The 21,495-nt window shown below is 46.2% G+C and overlaps 3 protein-coding genes across 9 annotated transcripts in view; all 3 read left to right on the top strand.

The window, feature by feature from the left end:
* The window catches only part of MEGF10 (multiple EGF like domains 10), an 85,684-nt gene extending 77,212 nt beyond the window's left edge, over positions 1–8,472 (top strand). For all 4 annotated transcript variants that reach the window (XM_086869695.1, XM_086869696.1, XM_086869694.1 and 1 more), the window contains 4 exons: positions 65–188; positions 1,957–2,001; positions 3,929–4,135; positions 5,016–8,472. In XM_086869695.1, coding sequence (XP_086725821.1) covers positions 65–188; positions 1,957–2,001; positions 3,929–4,135; positions 5,016–5,179 — 540 coding nt within the window. In that variant the 3' untranslated portion in view covers positions 5,180–8,472. The remainder of the gene's footprint in view (positions 1–64; positions 189–1,956; positions 2,002–3,928; positions 4,136–5,015) is intronic.
* Positions 8,473–11,247: 2,775 nt separating this feature from the next.
* On the top strand, positions 11,248–19,569 carry LOC147647993 (inositol 1,4,5-trisphosphate receptor-interacting protein-like 1). Its single transcript, XM_086869699.1, has one exon. The coding sequence runs from the start codon at positions 16,027–16,029 to the stop codon at positions 16,633–16,635; it is 609 nt and encodes a 202-aa protein (XP_086725825.1). The 5' UTR covers positions 11,248–16,026; the 3' UTR covers positions 16,636–19,569.
* The window catches only part of PRRC1 (proline rich coiled-coil 1), a 23,019-nt gene continuing 21,072 nt past the window's right edge, over positions 19,549–21,495 (top strand). Inside the window, exons 1-2 of one of the 4 annotated variants that reach the window (XM_023945055.2) lie at positions 19,549–19,827; positions 19,986–20,046. The gene's annotated coding sequence lies outside the window, so the exon portion shown is untranslated. Of the gene's footprint in view, positions 20,243–21,495 lie in introns of all 4 variants that reach the window. The other 3 variants (XM_023945053.2, XM_023945057.2, XM_023945056.2) reach the window with 3 other exon arrangements.

The raw sequence follows: 21,495 nt of genomic DNA, 5'->3' as shown, positions 1-21,495 counted from the left end.
TCACCTGGAAATTCAGCATCTTCTTCACAATTTCAGTTTTATTGCCTCTCTTTCTTTGAAACAGGCAAAAAACAGCCAGCTGTTTGTGAACCTGAAGAATATGGAGCCTGGAAAGCGAAGTGGTGTCATGGACTACACAGGAACACTGCCAGCAGACTGGAAACACGGTGGCTACCTCAATGAGCTTGGTAAAGAAAGGGCAGAAACAAAAGGAGGAGAATGTGAATGTTACTCATTGCATGTGGGATGCATCCCTTAAGGCAGAAGAGATAAGAAAGTGACCCCTTGTGAGGAATGGTGGAACAGTTTTTGATGATCAGTGAAGACACAATGTGTAAAATATCCCATTTTTATTAAAAGAGTTGCTTATTGATTAGTTTCCTAAAATAATGGGGTTTTTAAAGTAAGGGTCTGCTTGGACTAAATTACAAATTCTTAATAATTGAAAGATTGCATATATTCTTTTTTTAAATCACCACAAAATGCAATCAGTGGTTTAAAAAGTATTTTTTCATTACCTGAGCCACTTTATTACTATTAAACAGTAGATCTTCCCAGCTCAGCCTCCTGGCATTGTCTTTAAGAGAAATTCCTGAGAAATGTTGAGAGTTGCTGTATCCTGCTTTATGCTGTCCTTTCACCCTTTTCCACTCTCATGCATTCCAAAAAGGCTGACCAGTGAAAGCCTTAAAAAGGACTTTCAGTGTCAGTATAATTCAGAAAATGTAATCACCTTAATTTCTGGTATTTACATGTATCAGACTCTGGGATTCAGAACAACAGGAAGCAGCACTGGGGGTTTTTTTGCCCTGCTCTTCCCCAGCCTTCATCAAACTACAATTCAGGCTCAGCTCTGTTGTGTTTGAGGTTTGTTTGGGTTGTTCTGTTTGGTTTTTTTTCAGGAAAGTATTTCATTCATAATGCTCAATATTCAGCTTTATGTTTTCACAGAGCATTTGAACTTGCTCTGAATGCTCCTCAGAGACACTTGCTGTGGTTAGCCCAAGGCAGGAGCTCTTGAGCAACAGGAAGGCTGCAGAGGACTGGATGAATGCTGATGTTGTAAATGTTTCCTAGAAAATCAAATAGGCTAACTTGAGGCTGGTGACCTGAGCATTAAACTAGTGAAAACAGGACAGCTGACATGAGATCTAATAAAGATGGGGAAGGAATGAAACTAATTATGTTTAAGTCTCCTTAATTAATATAACTTCCCTCTTTAAAACTACTAATTTTGTTTAGATAGTGCACAGATAAAATCATTTTAGGCTTTTATAGTATTTCTAGAATAGTTCCCACAATACAGCATAATTTAAAAATTAGCTTTCCACAATATCAATCAAAGCTATTTGAATAGATCAGTAACCAGTAAAGTGCCAGGTCTCTCAAGACAGCTGTCATGCCCTGCAGTTTACATTTACTGACAGAAATCTGTCAGTAACAGCTAATTGCAGATTCAGGTGTGAGGTGTTCAGCCCCTGGGGCTGGAGCAGAGTAACCCTGACTTGGAAGTGATTCAATTTGGAAGCAGAGCATTGAGAATTGGGAGTGAGCCCTGCACACCCTGAGATTTTCAGGTCAAGGTGGGATGCCTTTCAGGTAGGTAGGGTTTATGCAGACAGAAAAAAAAATAAAAAATAGCAAGCTTTAGTCCAACAGCACTTACTAGGATTATTCAAGAGTGAGTAACTGGCATTTTGTCAGGTCAAACTTGGTATTTTATTGGTCCCTTACAACCCACCTTCCCTGTTCCTGTTGGAAAACGTGCAAGGAAATAGTACAAGTGCTTTTGTACCCCCATCCTGGGCAGTTTCACAGTCCTTTCAAGAGAATCACTTCACCAGGGCAGAAATGGGTCCCAAGGCAATTTTTAAACATTCAGAACCTTTTGTCTAATCACAGTTGTTTTCTTTAGTTTTAAAACTACTCTGTTTTTCTGTATCATTTTCTCCTCAGGTGCTTTTGGACTTGATAGGGGATATGTGGGGAAGTCCCTGAAAGGTGAGGTTGTTTTCTGATGTATTTAGATGAAGCTACATAGGCATCCCTTTTAATCCTCTGAATTACCTTTGGTTTCTAGGTGAAGAGAATATAAAAATAATTCTGGACTAAGTTTTTCCTAGACACTGAATCTATGCATGATTGGTTTGTTTGCTGGTATGAGTTTATCTTTATTGAAGGCTGTTGGGTTTTGATTTTTTTTTAACCAAAAACAACCACAAACCAAGCCATTTTAAGTCCCTTGTGTGTCACATAGATTAAATGTTTCCTGTTGTGCTTGAGTGACAGCACAGCTCAGTTCTAGAGTGCAGAACACATGCTGCCTCTGCTGGAAGGCTCTAAAAGAGAGACAATTCCAACTGCAGCTGGTCTGCATGACCACAAACCTTCACCACATCCACTGCAGGCCCTTGGGAGGGATATCAAAATACAGAGGCACAGACAGGAATGAAACAATTCCGAAATTCAGGGTAGTGGTGTGATATTTTTATCTTCTGAATTATCCAGTTACCTGCAGCACTTTACATTGTGTGCCACTGTTTGTGGCACCCCAATTAGGGCAGGCCAGGGATATCCAAACAGTGGAAAAGGTGTAGCAAAGTCCATGTGAATGATGAGTTAAACACATGGACAGAAAGCAGCTGTCCCCTTGTGTGCAGTAGGGCACAGTTGACAGATTTATTGCACCAGGTTTTTCCTGCCCTTGGCTCACAACATCCCCCTGCAGCTCCAGGCTGGGGCAGAGGGGCTGGCAAGCTGGGAAAGGCTCTGGGGGTGCTGGTGACAGCAGCTGGACACCAGCCCAGGGGTGGCCAGGTGGCCAAGAGGCCGATGGCCCCTGGGCTGTGGCAGCCGTGGGGCGGCAGCAGGAGCAGGGCAGTGCCCGTCCCTGTGCTGCCACTGCTGAGGCCACAGCTCGAGTGCCGTGCCCAGCTCTGGGGCCCTCAGCACAAGACAGAAATTGAGATGTTGGATATCAGGAAAAATTCCTTGCTTCCAGAAGGGGCTGTCAAGCATTGGCCCAGGCTGCCCAGGGAAGTGGTGGAGTCACCATCCCCAGGGGGATTTAAAAGATGTGAAGAATTGGCACTTTGGAACATGGTTAGGTGGTAGATTTGGCAGTGTTACATAAATGGTTTGACTGAATGATCTGAAAGGTCTTTTATAATCTAAACAATTCTACAATTCTGTGATTACAGAAAGCCCAGTTGAAATGAGTCACAAAATCATGAGCACCCATCCATTGACAGGTCCACCAAAGTCAGTCTCATGTTAAATAACACAGTATATCATAAAGCAACACAGAGAACAAATTAACAAACACCACAAAATCACTTCCCAGCACAAGCAAATACCAGTTTTTCACCCTTCAGTTAAATCCTGGTATCAAAAGCCACCTGAGGTTTCCTTTCCTGTTCTCCTGTGTGTGCCTCACAGAAATTTAGAAGAAGCTGGTTATTCTTTTAGTGTACTCAAATACTCAAATTTTGTACCACCCAAACCATCCCTAGAAATCATGCTGCCATTTACCCAGACATTGCCCTTTGCAAGAGTCTCAGATCAGTTATTTTAAGTGTCCTGACTTCAGCACCTGGAGGAGCAGAAAGGGTTCTGAAGTGCTTGTTAAAAACTGGTTGTACAGCTTATGTCAATATCATGCTAAGTACTATTTTAACCAGGATTGAAGACACTTGGATTTTGCAACAGTAATTTGATAGTGGCAAGATCAAGTCCATTAAAGAGCATAGCAGTTGAGATGCTTTCATTGATTGTTGAATTTTGAAGTGTTATGACTGCTTTTCATTTAAATATTCACTTCTGAGTGACCTTTCAGAACTCAGCAATAAAGAAAAACCTTTTTTATTTTGGTAGCAACATCCATAGCACGCAGCATGCTCGAGACAGTGACACAATTTTCTTTTGGTAGATCTGGTGAAGAACTCGGAATACAATTTAAGTAATTGCTCACTGAGCAGCTCTGAGAACCCCTATGCTACTATCAAAGACCCACCAGCTCTGGTGCCAAAGAGTTCAGAATGTGGCTATGTGGAAATGAAGTCCCCGGCACGCCGCGACTCCCCCTACGCCGAGATCACCGGCTCTGCCACTGCCAGCAAGAACGTGTATGAAGTTGGTAGGTGCAGAATCCACCTCTGTGTGCTGGGGGTTAGGAACCAAGAGCACAGGGCTTTTTATTCTTCGATTCAGTTTCATCAAAGACGTGAAAATCACCGGAAAAACAAAATTACGCGTTCGGATTCTGTTCTGCTCAAAAGCTGTAGCAACAGCAGCGTTGTTACTCTTTTGGTGTAATTCACACAAACAGGCTTTGAAGTACCTTCAGCTTTGTTCTGTAACCTTCAGGTACCTCTGAATTTCCCTGATGTGAAAGCCCTCCTTTAAACAACACCGTAAGTTAAGCTTAGCATTGATTGCAGTGGAGTTCAGCTCTAGGTTAGACTGTAAGGGAGGGTTGAAGTTCCGTTTCCTTCTCTTGATCAGAATAAAATCTTCACCCACAGATGTAGCATTCCACTGAAATGGGCCCTACCTAGTTCCTGTAATTCTTCAGTTAGAGGAAACTTTGGGGTCCTGTGGAGTGGTAGCTACTATCCCTATCATCTCTGGGCTGTGATAAATTGTGTGCAGTGTCACAGGATGTATTTTCCTTTTCTGCATGCAACTGGAGATCACTGAAACCCATCCACATTCTGTTTTTAAGGACTGTCATAAAGTCTTGATTAAAACTCTCAAATTCAGGTTGTTCTTTTGTTGGGTTTTTTTAATTTCCTGAAATTAAAGACACATCAAGAACAGATGCTGTCTTGTTTCTGTCAGTGAAGACCCTCACGGCAGGGCCCTGCTTTAAGTGTGAAGCCAAAACACCAACCTGTGTTTCTACAGCTACATTTCAGGACTCAGCAGGATGAGGAATCTTCCCACTGAAGCAGAAACTGAGATGAAGTATCAGTGTTCTCCCTAAAGCTGAGTGTGCTTTCTCTCTCTCCTGACAGAGCCCACGGTGAGCGTTGTCCAGGGCGCGTTCGGCAGCGGCGGCGGGCGCTTCGGCCAGGATCCCTACGACCTCCCAAAAAACAGCCACATTCCGTGCCACTACGACCTCCTTCCCGTCCGGGAGAGCCCCACGCCCTCCACAAAGGAGGTCAGCAGCGAATGACCCCGCAAGAAGCTGATGCCTACAGCCCTGGGACTCTGAAGGGGCAGAGGGGCACGGTCGTGCTCCTTCCTCTCTAGTTTACCATCTCTCTTGGCTCTGTCCGGCAGATAATTGCTGTACCTTGAGCAGAATCTCAGCACGAGGTCTGTATTGCGTATACAAGTGACAGATGGACAAATGCCACACTCTGGGGATCCTGATTATTCTTTTTTCTTTTTATTCACGGCAGTAAATTTTATAGAAACAGGTATGCAACACATTTATACTGTAATATACTGGCTTAAAAAATAGTAGTTTGCAGATTAGTCTTGGTAACATCACATTTTAGGGACTTCAAATATAGGCTTCATGTCTGTCATGTTCCAGAGTAGTAATGCTCCCAGGACAGTGCAATTTACCAAATACCACTTTGTACAGGTGATCTGATTCACCAGTTACTCACTAGTTGAAGGAAAACTGCCTTGCCAAATTTTACCTTCCATTCTTATCTTTAGTCAAGACATATTACAAGAAAAAACAAGATCTGATGGGGATAAGGAAGCACAACGTTGCAGTTGTTTGAGAAATCCATCATCAGGCTTTGCCGTCCATTGCAGGTGGTGGATGTACTTGGCTTGAATAGTTCTGGAGATTAAATAATTGCATACATCAGTATTTACATGATGCTTCAAGATCTCTTAGTACTGCAGACCCAGCACCAGTCTTCAACAAGTATTTTGCTACAGTTCAGCTTCATACGTTGCAGTTGTGACCACTATTTCTGCCACACACAAGCTAATGATCCACAACATATCAGTTTATTGCTTAAAAAAAATATGTAAATTGAATCAGTTTATTTTTGTCACCATGGACTGATTACGTAAGGAGTGGACAAAGGTGATGACTTCTGTAAATCTTAACTGCAAGGAAGGGTTTACATTTTATAAAAAGGTAGTAATAATTACTGTAATATAGGATAAAAATAGTAAAGTGTTCTGACTTCTTTTTTCTTCTAAATAACTAAGCAAACTCTGTGCATACTTGCTAAAAAGGCACCTTTTCTTTTTTATAGTCGATGTAGGGAAAACACATGCTTAAGCTGGTCTTTTGCATTGCTAATAATGTGACACATGTACCCCCCCCACCTCCATTAACTTCTATCTCCATTTTTATGCTGCGTGTCTGTGTTTTTAGTGAACTAGCTTGTAACTGCAAAAATATTCTAGTGTGTGTGTCCATTTCTTTTGCATTTTTGCCAACTGGCCTTTATTTTGTCCGGTTCAAAGGACCTCTGGGCAGAGCAAGAGGATCAAAAGTAAGAATTCACAGTGATGTCTATCAGAGGTGATTAAAGAATACCTAACAGTTCAGATTAATTCATTAATTCAGGGGAAGAAAATTATTGTGGTTTTTTGTTGAGAATGCCAACAAGAACCCAGAAGAAAAGTAAAGAAGCAGCTCCTCCCTTGTCCTTGTCCCAAGGGTTGGTGTGTTGCTGATGGATGGGGAAAAGGATCCTGGCTGCTTTGCAGTTCCCTGGGCTTTTCTGTTGCATCCTTGGAATAAAGAATTCCATTATGGTTTAGATTTGGAATGTACAGGTATTAGCTATGAGATTTCTAAGGCTGGTTGCCATTTAATCCCTGTCTAAGATGAAGTATTGATTTGGTTTGTATGCATCTAGATAAAGTGTAGAGCTACTGGCATATATATTTTTTTTTGTATTGTGTGAAACAGACTTTAAAATAAAACCTTTCTTCTCTGAAGCCATGAATAGAAAACGCTGCACTTAAAAATTGGAAGCTCACAAAAAAGTCTTGCTGTTTTTGAAGACCACTAGGTAAATTGTCTTCATCACATGAAAAATTAACATAGGAAAGTGAAGAGCTGAATAAATGTTGGGAGTTTTTTTTTTAATTTCCAGTATGCCACATATCCTCGAGTGATACATTCACTCAAAGAGTCATGAAAATAGATGAGTTTACTGTAATTTTGCTTATGGTGTGTGTTCTAAATGTACACATCACTGAGGTCTGCCTTTCTGCATGCAAGTGAAACTCCTGCTGTGTAGTCAGCAGCAGCAGTGTCTGCATGAATCTGAGCTGGATCTGCAGTACATACAGGGCAAGCAAATGGCTTGTGAATTTACTTCAGAGAATGATGGCTGGTGAGGTGCTCAGAACACTGATTTCCTGGAGTGCACTCTGCTCTCAGCTTCAGAGATCCCCAGTCAATCCTCATGACTGCCAGACAGCTCTTCTTGTAGATCCCACTGTGGTCTTCACACAATTTAAATACTTCTGAAGGTGCATTCTCTAGGGTGCAGGGGCAGACTGAATGCATCAGTTGATGGAGCAATTTTAGCAAGCACTCAGAGAACTGGCTTCACCACAGACAGGAATGGAAAGGGATGCCTTGCCTCAATATATTCACACTGCAATAGTGACAAAATACAGCACTGAAAATGGAGGTAGCTCTCCCCTAGAGGCGTGCGGCACCAAGTTAGTAGCTGACTTTAAAGTAGTGAATATAAACTTTAGGCTTTAAATACTGTAGGCATTATTAATTCAGGCCACTTAGAAGCATAACGAACCTCACGGCTTTCTACTATATCCAAGATTTTAATCACAACACACTGTTACATATAAAATCTGTCCTTATCTTGATCTACCCAGAGAACTTCCATTAACTTTAATTGGAGATGTACAAGCAGATTATGGGAAGGAAGATTTCATTGTACTCACACTTTCTGCTGAGACAATCCACAAGTTCATATTGAAGTGAAGCTAGGATAAAATCAAAAGCAAGGAATGTGTTACTCTAAATACATTGGATTTTCAAATACACTAACAACAATTTTTTATTCAGTATGTATCCAAATAGTAATTCTTACACCGAAGCTCTTAAGTCCAGACTGAAGAACACAGAGCTAGTTTTGACAAAAAATGCTTTATATTAAAGATTGTACATACAGTATCTGAAATTACTGAAAACAAATGAGTGTATGTTTATCAGTTACTGTAGAGAAAACCTTGTCATTTGATACACTCATAGTAGTGCTAGAGCACTGAACATAACTTTTCTTTAGCCCCCAAGACTTCACTTTGATATGATTGAACTGTATTGTATTTTTAAAGAAAACCTATCAAGTATGCCTGGCTTTTTTCTTAGTTGTAACAAAAAAAGTGTTTTGTTGTGAAAACATATATATATTTTCCAAAGATGACTGATGTTCATCATTCTCCCTCTCACTACCATGTATTTCACGTCACTTCACATACCTGTAGGTTAATACAATAAAGTTTCTAATGAAAGATGGGAAGTGCTTTGATTTTTTTTATTTTTTTTAACTTCGATTTTCATTTGCTTACCGGGGAATCTTGAAATAGCATGACAAATGTATGAAATGTTGTTTTTGCTCTCATGGTTTAACCCCAGCTGGCAACTGAGTACCATGCAGATAGTTACTCATTCCTCCAGGAAGGAGTAGAGGAAAGGAAACTCTGTGGGTTGAAATAAGAACAGTTTAATAATCGGAAGAAACTAAATAAAGTACTACTACTAATTGTAATACAAAAACTGAAAAATACATCCTAGAGGTCTAATGTTTCAGATTTTGAAAGCTACAATCCAGAACTGCAAAAGTGTAGTCCCACTTTCCAGGCTTTTCTGTGCAAAGCTGAGAACCTCAGCATCCCTTCAGTGCTGTTTGTAGCGGTTCGGCCCGACCCGGACAGCGGGTCCGGCTGCTGCTGCCATCGGGATCACCCATTACTGGTGACTGGGATACGAGAGAGATGAGTCTGATCCAGTTACACAAAACTGAACTTATTAATAATAAGACAAAAATAACAAACAGGATGCCGCTCCTACAACTAAAAAGTCTCCAGGCCATGGTTCTGGGCCTGACCTGTAGGAATGGTGTACATTCCATGTGGTGTACAGTCCGTTATCGTTACTGACCAGACAGTCGACAACTCCAGTCTGGTACCTGCTGGCATTGAGGTGGGAAGGTCGTTAATGACAGGTTTTAATTGCTGACCCGAGGCCCTTGATGTTCTCCAAGGTGGGTGGCAGGGAATCTCGTGTCGTTGCGCACCGCTGTAACGCGCTCCGATGGAGGTTCCCCGATAAACAACAGCAATGTCCCTGCACAAGCTGAGATGGATTAGTGCTTTATTTTTACTGCAGTCACATTGTTCTTGGAAGACCTCCCTTTTAGGTTTGTTACAATTCTTTGCCCCATGTCCCTTTTGTCCACAAGCTGTAACAATACCCAGTTTTCTGGTTTTGTTGCTTTTGGGAAGCCTTTTGAAAAGTACTTAAAGCACTAGTCAGTACTTCTGCTTGAACAGCAGCAGCATGCACAGGAGTAGCTGATTTGCTACAAGCTTCCACCACCTGAGGAATACAGGTCTCAGGCTCTGAGCTCAGTGCACACAGAACCTTTTTGCATTCTGGATTAGCATTAACTACAGCCACCTCCTCTTTCAGCAATCTCTCCTGCACTCCATCTTCCTTGTTTATTGATTGCTAATTTAAGGCGATGCAAAAATGCCATATAGGCCTCAGTAGGGCCCTGTCTGATACCAGCATAGTCCAATTTGGGCTTATTGGCATCTGGTATTTGTAGCAAGGCTTTTTCTGGCTGCGTCCTTAACATTATTAACAGCAGACCTCGGTAGATTTATAGCTTGCTGATCTGGGTCCATAATGGGCCTGCTCTCCGGCTAATTGTTCCATGGTCAGTCCTGTTCTGGCAGGGTCTCTGGCATAATCTTTGTTGCAGCTTATTTAGTAAATGTTTCCACCCAACTCTCACGATCAATATTCAGTGGAGTTTAGCAACGATGTCATGAGGTAACGTCCACCATGTGGAGTTGTAGTGTGAGCGGAAAAAGTTGCTGAAATTAAGCTGGAAAACTATGGAGAACCCCTTCCATATTCTCCAGCTGCTTTGCTTAGATTTTGATTTCGCTAGAGGCTGGAGCCTCCCAATACAGATTGACTCTGCTGTTACATCAGATAACTTCCAACCTTGTCACCTTCTTTTTACCACTGTGCTCATTTTTTCCCAAGTCATTTTCCAGAATTCTGGCTGGGAAAGATCCTCTTCGGATGAGGAGGATGAATCAGAGGGGGAGATGCCACCTTCAGCTATGAGCACCCTTTTGCATTTGCGACCTTGCCTTAAGCCAGGCCCTGCAGAAGGCCATGGTGACCCAGGCACCGCCATCTTGGAGGTGGGCCCTTCTGGAATTGCAGCAAACGTAATTCCGGTCTCCTCAGAGAAGGTGTGGCACTTACGTTTAGGAAGGTGAGGTTCCTCTGGGTTAGTGGGTGTACTGCACAGAGGCATGGGCGAGATCATAGGTGGGACTGGAGGTGGAGACTCCCAACAGACCAGGGCATCGATCAGAAATGTTAGTGCGACCTTCAAAATGGCCAACATTCTTAAAATGGCGGTCGGGGGTGCTGTAACCACTGGTGATTATCGTGGAACTGGACTGCTTGGTGTTAGTTTGGTTGGTGGGACGGAATGGGAGAGGTCCAAAATGACCTGCGCACTTCCATTGTGGATGTCAGGTGGAGGGTCCGATGACGATGGACACAGGGCAGTGGAGTCACCGGCTAAGCCACGATTCTCCCCAGGCCAGCCACCAGCACAGGCATTTGCCATCTCAGCCCCATGTCTGTCCTCTGGGTGATGTGGTTAGATAGGGAAAGCCGATCGGAAGATCTCGCGATGTACGGGAAGATAGGGCCCCTCTTTCTCCAAAGTTCTATAACCCATAATATCATGGTGATGACATAATCATAACTCCGTCATATAAAACCTTGCACATCGGAAATAAACACTCTTCACCGTCCACCACATTGGTGTTCGCGTGTGATTAGCCCGACAGGCCTGTACGTTAGCTGTCATGTCACTCACGAACCGGGTCACCACACCTCATCTGAGGCAACGTCTGGGATGGTCAGAGGAGAGATTTTGAAGGAAAAAGTGGGGTTGTTATTCCTGTAGTTTCCTGAGTCATTGTTTTTTTTGCTCCTTTACGAACAACCTTGATTTCATTTCCTTCTTTTCTTCTTATTTTGCCATGCTCAATACTATTTGGAATATTTGGATTAATTTTTGTGCAAAGCTATTCCGCTCCCCTGCCAAATTTATGAGGTTTTTTTCCCTACCGGGTCCCAAAATTCAGTCAAATATATCTTGGGCTCAGTGGCTTCTGGAATATTTCTAAGAACCCATTGAATTATATTTTAGAGCTCTTTCTTTTGGAATTTCTTTCCCCAGTTCGCCAATTTTAACTTAAAAGCTTCAGAGATGTCTCTCTCCACTACCAACATCCCTGCTCCCATCCTGAAACTAGTTTGAAATGCCAACCAAAGAAAGAATGGCGTCGAGTAGATGGGGTCACCCTTCTCCTACCTTCCCCTGAAGGTCGTTGCTGAGGCAGCTTCCTTCCAGCTCCTTAGCAGCCCAAGTGTCTTCCCACTCCAACCCGCTGCCAGCCGTTCTCACTCCGGTGAGAATGGCAATGGCCTACGTTCAGCTCTGAAAGGTAAATCTGAATCCTGACAGTTCACCTGGATACCAGGGGACCTGTTGTAAATAAGGCTTGGACTTTTTGGGTGAAAATAAAAGTCAGCTCATTTAATAAACAAAAGAAAACACCAACAGAGGCAGGAGCCCAGGATAAGCCCGAGCCCCACTCGGCAAATCAGACAAACTGCAGCAATACCCTGGGTGCTCCTTTGGACTATTTTGTTCCGCAGGAGGACCCGGGGTGAAGTCCTGCTACTGCCTTTATAACCCCCTTCTGTCATGAATGATAGGTTCATTCTTGATTCTCTCTCAGATTGGCTCATTTCTAAGGCTCTCATTAGTCCTTAACAGGGTGCACTCCAGAACAATCATTCCTCCAGGGCATCGAGTGGTTGGTCGGCCCTTCCACCAATTGTTGTCCGAGATACAGATATCACTTCTATGAGGTCGTGTTCTGGAATGTTCTTTCAGTTCACGAGCCTTTCACGTTGTTCGAACAGCACCTCATTAGCTTTAAATTAATCTTGATTCCGTTCAATCCCACGCAGATTACTGGACTTCACCCCCTTCCCTTATAGAAGCAGGAAATCCAAACTCCCTATCGACAAATACAAACCATTAATTAGGAACATATATTAAATAACAATTATTGACATCTTATAATCAAATGCTAACAATTAATCAATTTGTTGCAACCACCAATTTACTTGTAACAGGTCCCTGTTCAGGCACCATCTGTAGCAGTCTGGCCCTGACCCACAGAGTGGGTCCAGCTGCTACTGTCATTGGGATTACCGGTTAATGGCAACTTGGATTCAAAACAGACAAGTCTGATCCAGTTACACAAAACCAAATTTTTAATAAGGCAAAAATAACAAACAGGATGTCATACACGTAACAGGAGATGAACTGGAAAAGACCAGGGTCCAGGGTCAGGCACAAGTAATATATACATCTACACAGTACACAATATATACAAGTACTATGCATTTATACATTATGGAACAGGGAAGATTTAAGGCAAGGTCTGACAGAATGACCCATATAAGGACAGAGGATTAGGAATATTAATAATAACTGCAGGAAAAAGTAACCAATAGGAACATGAGGATCAAGGAACATTCTGGTAATGATTAACACAGAACCAATGGCGGACCTTTGGGGGTGGGCTTAAAGCTCCCTCATAGAAGAGGAAGTTTCCCATGGCTTTGGGTTGAACTCTTCCTCTTCTATCTTTGTCGAATCAACCCCAACAGCTATTGAAACAGGGGGTTTAATCGTTAAGTAATTGACTTGTTTTACAAACAGCCACCTTGTTAATAAAAAGGTAACAGTGATCCTGATTACGTACGGTAAGCAGTCACTGGTTATAAATTAATATTCTCCGTAAAGGGTCATGTTTCCATGTAGGAATAAAAAGGGCTTGGATGCTTCATGGAGCCACAGAATCAATCAGGATGGGAAATGTTGTGGTGTAATGTATTTCGTTATGTAAGTGGTTTATTCCCCGTTCCCCCCTGAATTTTGTATTCCCCTTGGATGTCTAGCTTCCCTGGAAAGTTCTCCATCCCTCCCCCCCTTACTTGTCACTTCCCCCTTGTTTCAGGAAGTCCCTTGTCAACCCCTCTTGGTGTACATGTCCCTATCCTGCAATTCCCCTAATACTCGAAGCCGTACATGACTGATCCCTCAACTATTAATCTTCTCCCTTCACTCCTCCCTCCCAGATTCCCTATTGGTTGGAGTTTTCTACCTTCCCCTTGAACATCCCCCATATAAAAACCCTAGTAGACCCCTGTTCAGGGCTCTTTGGTCCCTGACCCCTTCAGGAAACAAACCTCTCCCTGGAACCCATACCAAGAGCCTCCTCCTCATTCCTTTATCTCCTCCATGCACTGACATCCAAAGTGCTGTAGGAGCAGCAGCTCTAAGGTTCAGCTCGTGTCCTTTAGGTCAGGAGCAGTTCCCCACTCCCAGTGTGGTGCCGCAGGACAGAGTTAGCCGGACTGCGGCACCACGTCAGAAGTGTTACTGCTGGAGATGAACTGATCACACAAACACCGCTTGACGTGTGGTGAAAGGAAGAGAGAGTTTTTTTCTTCTCCCAGGATTTATTAATTATCCTTATCCTAAACTGGGGGCCCAGAACTGGACACTCAAGGTATGGCCTCACCAGTGCCGAGCACAGGCGAAGAATCCTTGCCCAGGTCCTGCTGGCCACACCATTACTAATCCAGGCCAGGTGCCGCTGGCCTTCTTGGCCACCTGGGCACAATTCTGGCTCATGTGCAGCTTGCTGTCCACCAGAGCCCCCAGGTCACTTTCTGCCTGGCTGCTGTCCAGCCACTCCGTCCCTAGCCTGTAGCATCACAGGGGTTGTTGTGGCCAAAGTGGAGCACCAGGCATTTGGACTTGTAAAACATCTTACTGGACTCAGCCCATCTATCCAGCCTGTCCAGGTCCCTCTGCAGAGCCCTCCTACCCTCCAACAGATCCACATGCACTGCCAGCTTGGTGCCAGCTGCAAGTTCACTGATGGAGGACTCAATCCCATCATCCAGATAGTAAGTAAAGATACTAAACAGGACTGGGCTCTGCACAGATCCCTGGGGACACCACTGGTGACTGACTCCCTGATGGATGTGGCACCACTCCCACCACTCCCTGAGCCCAGCCTCCATCCAGTTCTTGACTCAGTGTAGAGTGCACCTTTCTAAGCCATGGGCTGCAGCTTTTCCAGGAAATGCTGTGGCCCACAGTGTCAAAGGCCTCGCTGAAGGCCAAGGCACACAACATCCACAGCCTTTCCTCCGTCCATAGGCAGTTCACATGGACAGAAAACAAGACCAGTTTGGTCAGGCAGGACCTGCCCCTCCTAAAGCCACGCTGGCTGGGTCTGACCCCTGGGCCATCCTGGAGGTGCTGTGTGATGGCATTCAAGGGCATCTGTTCCACCTCACCAGGCACCGAGCTCAGGCCTGGAGCTCCCCAGAGCCTCCTCCCAGCCCTTCTTGGGGATGGGCTCACACTGGCACCTCCAGTCCTCTGGGACCCAGGGTTCCCTGTTCCACTCAGAAGGAAGTCAACAACTACCACTACCCTTCTTTTCTCTTTAATGCTACAGGTGGTGCTCGTCCAACAGATGAAGCGTTAACTGGTAAACTCTCCAGACAGATTCTTTGCTGTCATCTGCCTGACCCCCTGGACCCAGGGCCTCATACCCATCCTGAAGCAACACCTGGGAAGGTGATGGGGCTGGGTGGGGGCAGAATTCTGTATTTTATTTTTTGTATTTCCACCCTCACCCCATTCAATAGGTCTTCTGCGTGATCATAGGCATGGGGCTCCTCTGACTCCTGATGCGCTTCTCTCAAGGATGAAAGGGTAGAACTCCACCACTTGTGTTTCCCCTTCACTCGCTTTCCCTGATATTCCTTTGTCTTTACACTTCTCCCTTAAGCTCTGCTACCTGACAACCTGACAGAAATAATTCACCTGCTTGCACTGTTCTGTCTGGAAAAAGAAAAAAAAAAAAAAAAAAAAAGAGAAAGGAAAGGAGAATGGCAGTGAGAAAGGCAAGGCAGGCAGGCAGACATGTCCCACCACTGGGGAGGCGCAACTGCAGCTCTGCCTGCTTGCCCTGCCTGTGTGATCTGCACACAGCACTGCCCCAGGGCTGGGGGGACACAGGCTCAGGTCACTCAGTGTGGCAGGCATCCATAGAGGCTCTGGGGACATTTGCAGGTGTCCCAGGCCCCTACACCCTCCCAGCCAGAGGTGCTGAGCCCCCCTTCTCCCACCAGGCAATGTCTCCAACACTTGTGCTCATCCCGGCTCTGTTAGCCACCCCCACTGTGCTGAAAGGGAATTTACAATTTGAGAATGATGAAGTAAAACAGATGCTGGAGCATGAGGAATATGTGCATCAGGAGATGACAGCTCCTGGAGGAGACTGAGGGGAGCGAGCAGTGGCCCCATGGAAATGCTGCTGTCTTCTGCCTGGCAACATCAGTGTCTGCTCTGGGCCAGTGCAGCAGTGCTGCTTCTGGTTCTTTCTGGCTGTGGGCTGCTGGCTGGTGAGAAGAAGTGTGGCTGTGGCAGCTGCAGGGAGCTGAAGGGTTTGAAGAGGCACGTGATGGTTGTGAGCAAGAAGTGCAGCAGAGAGGAGAAGGTCAGTGGTCATGAGGATGATGTCAAGGGTGCAGAGTGGTGGCAGCCCTTTGGCTGTGCCCACCCCATCAGTGATGGGCACATCCAGGATAAGGCTGGAGCCGCTGTCAGCGCCCTGATCTAGTTGAGAACGTCCCCACAGCTCATGGCTGTGGGGTCACACTGGACGGCCTTGCAAGGTGACTGCCAAGCCCAACCCTTCTGGGATTCTGTGCTTCTCCAGCAGGACCTGTCCAGCACGAAGGGGCTGAAGGAGCTGCTGGACGAGCTCCTCGGTGTCTGCCGAGTGCTGTCCCGAAGGAATTTCATGCCGGAGCTGCACCTGGTCGCCGGGACGTACAGCAGCTGTGAAGTCTGCAGCGTCCAGGAGAACAGCAGCACCTACCGCCCGCTGGTCCTGCTGCGGCCACCCCCCGGCCACTCCTTCATCCCGGAGAGCACGGAGCATCCGCCAGCCGGGCGCGTCCATGTGGCGCTGGAGTGCCTGTGCTGCGGGGAGCGGCTGCTGGGGCCGAGGTGCTTTCTCCACGCCTGTGGTGGCCAGCTGCCCAAGGATCAGGAGTGGTACCTGCTGGACACCCTCTGCACGGGCTCGTACCTGGACACCGAGAAAGTCACCCACTGGGTCCAGATGTTGGTGACATCGGCCTGGCAGCTTTTGCCCCAGTCGTGCCACTGCCTGTGGGCCAGAGAGCTGCCGTATCCATTTCCTCACCACCACCCGAGCTGTTCAACATATGGGATGAAATTTTAGTCCTTCCTTAAGGAACTTCCTTTTTTTCTTTTAATAAACTAGAGAATTTGTGGTAAATTTTGAAAACCGGTAGAAAAATCTTAATTTTTTTTTAAGATTAGATTCCATCATTGTCTTTTAACTCTTGATACTAGTTTGGATGTAGTTTTTGGAAAATTTTGGAAGTGATTCTGAAAGATCACTTTTGAGGTGATTACAACAAAAGTGGTAAAATTACTAGAATTTGAATTTGTTGTGCTAGGATGCCTGTGCCATTTCTGATGACAAAAACCAAGGACAACTATCATTCCTTTTGAAACAGTTATCTCAAAGCCCTTTGAAATATTTTTCATAATTACTGAGACAGTTACAAAAGAAAAATTATCATAATTAGTTAAATGCCAGTGTTTCCCACCAATTATCTCACAAATAAAAGCACATTAGCTAATTGAAACATCCTAAATTGTCATCATCAGGCACTATTGGTAGTAATTCTCATTTCTATAATTCAAATTATCATTAAAAATTCATTTTACAATACTGCAAGTTTACTGTATAGATGATGAATTTGAAGCCTTCATTCTCCCAAAAAGAGAATGTCAAGGCTTTTCCCTGTAAACAAGGCTGTGATGTTTCCTTGGGTGTCCCTGTTGACCTAATTTAAGTGTATCGAGCAGATTCTTTTTGGGAGTATAAAGCAGGAATGAAGAACACAACATAAAGCTGCAAGTGCTCCTCTGCTGCCCCATTCAGGCTCTTTGCTGGGCCCAGGTATGACTTTCTTTTTAGCAAAACCTTTAACTTTTCATGAATTCCCTGGAGTTTCAGTCATAATGGTTTTGTCTCCAGTATGTAACTCTGCCTCACACCTTTCCTTCAGCAGCTGGCATGCATTGCTTGCGGACCCCAGGAACGTTCTGTTTCTGTGCCCAAGGATGACACAGTCTCTCTTCCCAATGTAGGACCCTGTTTTGCAAGGCAGTGAAGTGATGACCCATGAAAACTTCTGTACCAGACAGTGACCATCACCAAGTCCTGAAGTTCTTCATGTCAGAAAGGACCTTTGGAGGTAGCTGGTAAAACTGCTATGTCACAGCCAGGCCAACAGGAGCAGGCATTTGCCCAGGATGAGGGCACTTGTCTTTCCAAGCAACTTTCCCAGCTCTGGGGCAGCAGATGTGGCCTCTCTTGCCCAGCTGCCACATTCCTCCTGCCATCAGGTGTCCCTAGGATGCGCTGAGAAGAAGTCCAGTTCCTTCATCCTTCTCCTCACCCTGGTAACAGCCACTGCCTTCCCCATGTGCCCACCTCTGATGCCCACCAGACCCTGTCCCTGCAGGGCACTGGCCAAAGTCCAGGCTGGATCCTGGCACTCAAAACCCCCAGCACTGAGGGAGCCCCAAGCCAGACCTGGGACTGTCAGAACTGTGGGACACATGCTGGGAGCGGCCAGGGACCCCTCCAGGAGGGGGTGACTCCAGGAGTGCGTGTCTCAGGCTGTAGTCCTGGTCCCACAGCCCAGCTGACAGGCTTGCTACAAGGCCACAGCCACCCTTTGGCCTCATCCTGGTCCAGAGCCTCTCCAGCACATCTGCCTTCCCGGCCTGGCTGACCACACCACACTGCCCACGCTGGGCTTCTGCCCATCTCCACCTCCAGCCTCTCAAAGCCCCTGAGGGGATGATGGGCCCTGTGGGAACCACACACCTGCTGCTGGGGTGCCTCTGCTCCACCAGCACTGGGATCCAGTGATGCTGCTCCAGCACAGACCAGTGACAGATTCCCAGACTTTATGCCCATGTCGCATTCACAGCATGGACACAGTCAGCACACTTCTGGTGACTGCCACCCCCATGACTGTCACCACCCCACAGGAACTTCTAGCTCCTGAGTGACTTGTAGTATTTTCTAACCCAGATTGGCCACCAATGGTGAGTAAACAAGTTCCTCACAAACCGAACTTTCTGGGTTTATGGTGTCTGGGACTCTTGCAAAGCCTGTGACACTGGAAACAGCACACCAAATTTTGCTCTTGCCATTCCCAGATATCCTCAGTGTAACTCTACCCCCTGACATACTCAAGGAGATCATCCCAAGTTCTTTCTTCAACCTGCCCTGTGAGGTTACCACAAAGGAGAGCAATCCCACTTGGTAGAAATGCTAAGTCCATTCTTTCAGAACATAGGAACAACAAAAAGTACACGTCAAAAGAACTATAAACCTTAACAGAACTTCTTCCCACCATACTTAATAGTTTCTCTTCATCCGCATGAACCAGCACCTTATTTCTAAGAATCCTGCAGGAGAGATTGAGGGAATAAGTGGCACAGTGATTTCTTTAATTTTGTGCACAAACTCAGTTGTTTAGCAACACAGCCAGTAGTCATAGTCAATGCACTTGTCAAGCCTTAACTGAGATACCCTCCAAATTCCTGTATTAGCTATAATGGGTGCCTGATAGGGTGTCAAGGCTGGAAGATTTCACCAGATTTTTTTTCCTCCCCTGTAGGCAGGGAAATGCATCAGAGAAGCTGCTCATGTTGATGGTGCCGATGGCCCCTGGGCTGTGGCAGCCGTGGAGCGGCAGCAGGAGCAGGGCAGTGCCCGTCCCTGTGCTGCCACTGCTGAGGCCACACCTCGAGTGCCGTGCCCAGCTCAGGGAATTGAGGGCTTGCAGCGTGCCCAGAGAAGGGAACGGAGCTGGGAAAGGGCTGGAGCCCCAAGAGAGGCTGAGGGAGCGGATCATAGGCTGGACTCCCTGATTTCAGAGGCCTTTTCCAATCTAATTTTTTCTGTGAGCACAAATCACTTCAGCCGAGACGTACTTCGTGTCTCTACCAATAAAAATTTACAGAGTGCCCGACGGTTTCGAACGGCTGCGAGCTTTAAAGGTACGACGTCATTCCGCCGCCCTTCCCGCTCGCCACCTCTCACGCAGGCCGCCAACGTGGCAGTGCCGAGATCCCGCCCGCACCGCCACCTTTATATGCGTGCGGAGTGAACCAAACTGAGGGCGCAGGACGGGGGTGCAAACCCCCCCCGCGAGGGGCCGCTGGACCCGGCCGTGAGCGACGTGGCATGGCGTGGCGGCTGCGGCGCGGAGGCTGCTGGGAGTTGTAGTCCAAGGCGGCGCCGGCCGTGGCCTCCTTTCTTGTATCCCTACGACGGGAAAGGCCGGGAAGAGACAGCACAGGACTGGGGGGATCGGGCTCGGTGAGGGCACTTTTGGCGGCGGAAGGACGCTGTGACCTGTCGTGCCCGGCGGCGGGGAGGAGCGGCCGGAGGGCTGGGCCGGGCGTTGCCGGGGCCCGGAGAGGCTGCGGGACGTGTGGGGCTCGCTCCTCGTGTTCTGACCCGGCGCGTCCTTGCAGGGCTGCAGCGGCTCCTGCGCTTCCAGTGCTGCCAGCGACGTGCTCCGAGGCTCGCTGTGAGGTGAGGGCCAGGGAGCTGCACTGCGCAGAATTCCCGGTGCGATTTATCCCGGCGCTTCGCTGGGTGGCCGGTGCCGTCCTGCTCCTGCATCCGGCCGGCTTTCCATCTGAGGGGAGAGTCTGGGTGCTGGAGCCCCCGGTTGACTCCGGGGCACCGAATTCCAGCCCTGCAGCGAGGAATGGGAGTGCTGGTCCTGGTAAAATGCCTGCGGTTTCATCCTCACCCTCGGGAATCTCTTAATGCCGGGTGCAAATGGTGCTTCTGGAGCCTTATTGCTTTCTTGTCGTGTCTCTGAAGGCATAATTTGCTCTTTATGTGATTTATTTGGTTTTGTTACCACATGAAAAAAGCCGCGTTACTTCTTTTGGGAGAGCACCTCTGAAAGTGCTGGAGCTGTTGGCATCGCATCCTGAGATTTCCGTGCCCTGGAAAACTGATGGGTGCAGATTGTTGGAATGTCTGTTCCTTTGGTGGTGTTACTTCATGGCATTGCTGGATGATGTTAGGTAGTTCCATCACTCTTGTCTGGGGTTTCCATGAGGGTTTTGTAACACTGAAATATTTGATAGCAAAGGAGTGGTGGGGGGGGGTGTGGTCTGCTGCAAATCTGAGGGTTGGCAATGGCATGAAAATGTATGAAATGAAATAATTGGAATTCTAATGATTCTGATAAGACCAGGCAGCCCTTGGAAAAAGGGAACTTTCTGGGTTTATGGTGTCTGTGGATTCTGTCTGCACTAGTGACAAGGGAAGGCCACCAGCCCTTGCTGTCATGCCTGGTGTTTCCAGCTGTCCTGGTCTGTTTTAGCTGCTATGCCTGCTGGTGAAAAGGCTTGTTTGGTGTTGCTTTTTGGGTTTATTTTAAGGTGAAAAGGTTATGCAGGTGTTGTGGTTAATGTAATTTATGCAAGAAATACATAATCATAGAATGGTCTGGGTCAGAAAATATTTTTGTTCCACCCTGTGCCATGGGAAGTGACACTTCCACTATGCTCCAAGCCCCATCCAGCCTGGCTTTGGACACTTCCAGGGATCCAGGGACAGCCACAGCTTCCCTGGGCACCCTGTGCCAGGGCCTCACCACCCTCACAGTCAAGGATTTCTTCCTAATATCTGACCTAAACCTACTCTCTTTTAGTTTGAATATTTTTTCACAATCTACTGATAATTCAATACATCAGGCTCTGCATTAAGTTATACCACAAAACGCGTAACCTAGCGCACTGCACTAGGTTTAGTAGCGTTGTTATTTCATTTGTGGATTTTCCAGCTCATGTCACATCTTTGAAGTGCCCGTGTTAACTCTGAGGAAGTTAACAATTTAAACAGAGTCCCAGAATAGTGCACAGTACTGTTTACCTGGTGCAATCAGCTTCATTATGAATGGGAGGAAAGTTGACTTAGCTTCAGTTTCCTACTCTGAAACCTTAATAATGAAAAGTTATCTGC

The sequence above is a fragment of the Cyanistes caeruleus genome, chromosome Z, assembly GCF_971803275.1.
Source record: "Cyanistes caeruleus chromosome Z, bCyaCae1.hap1.1, whole genome shotgun sequence".
NCBI classification, from domain to species: domain Eukaryota; kingdom Metazoa; phylum Chordata; class Aves; order Passeriformes; family Paridae; genus Cyanistes; species Cyanistes caeruleus.
This window is presented reverse-complemented; position numbering and strand designations above follow the sequence as displayed.

Excerpts from the sequence above, each read along its gene's own strand:
- LOC147647993 (XM_086869699.1), top strand. The coding sequence starts at position 16,027 with ATGGCTGTGGGGTCACACTGGACGGCCTTGCAAGGTGACTGCCAAGCC.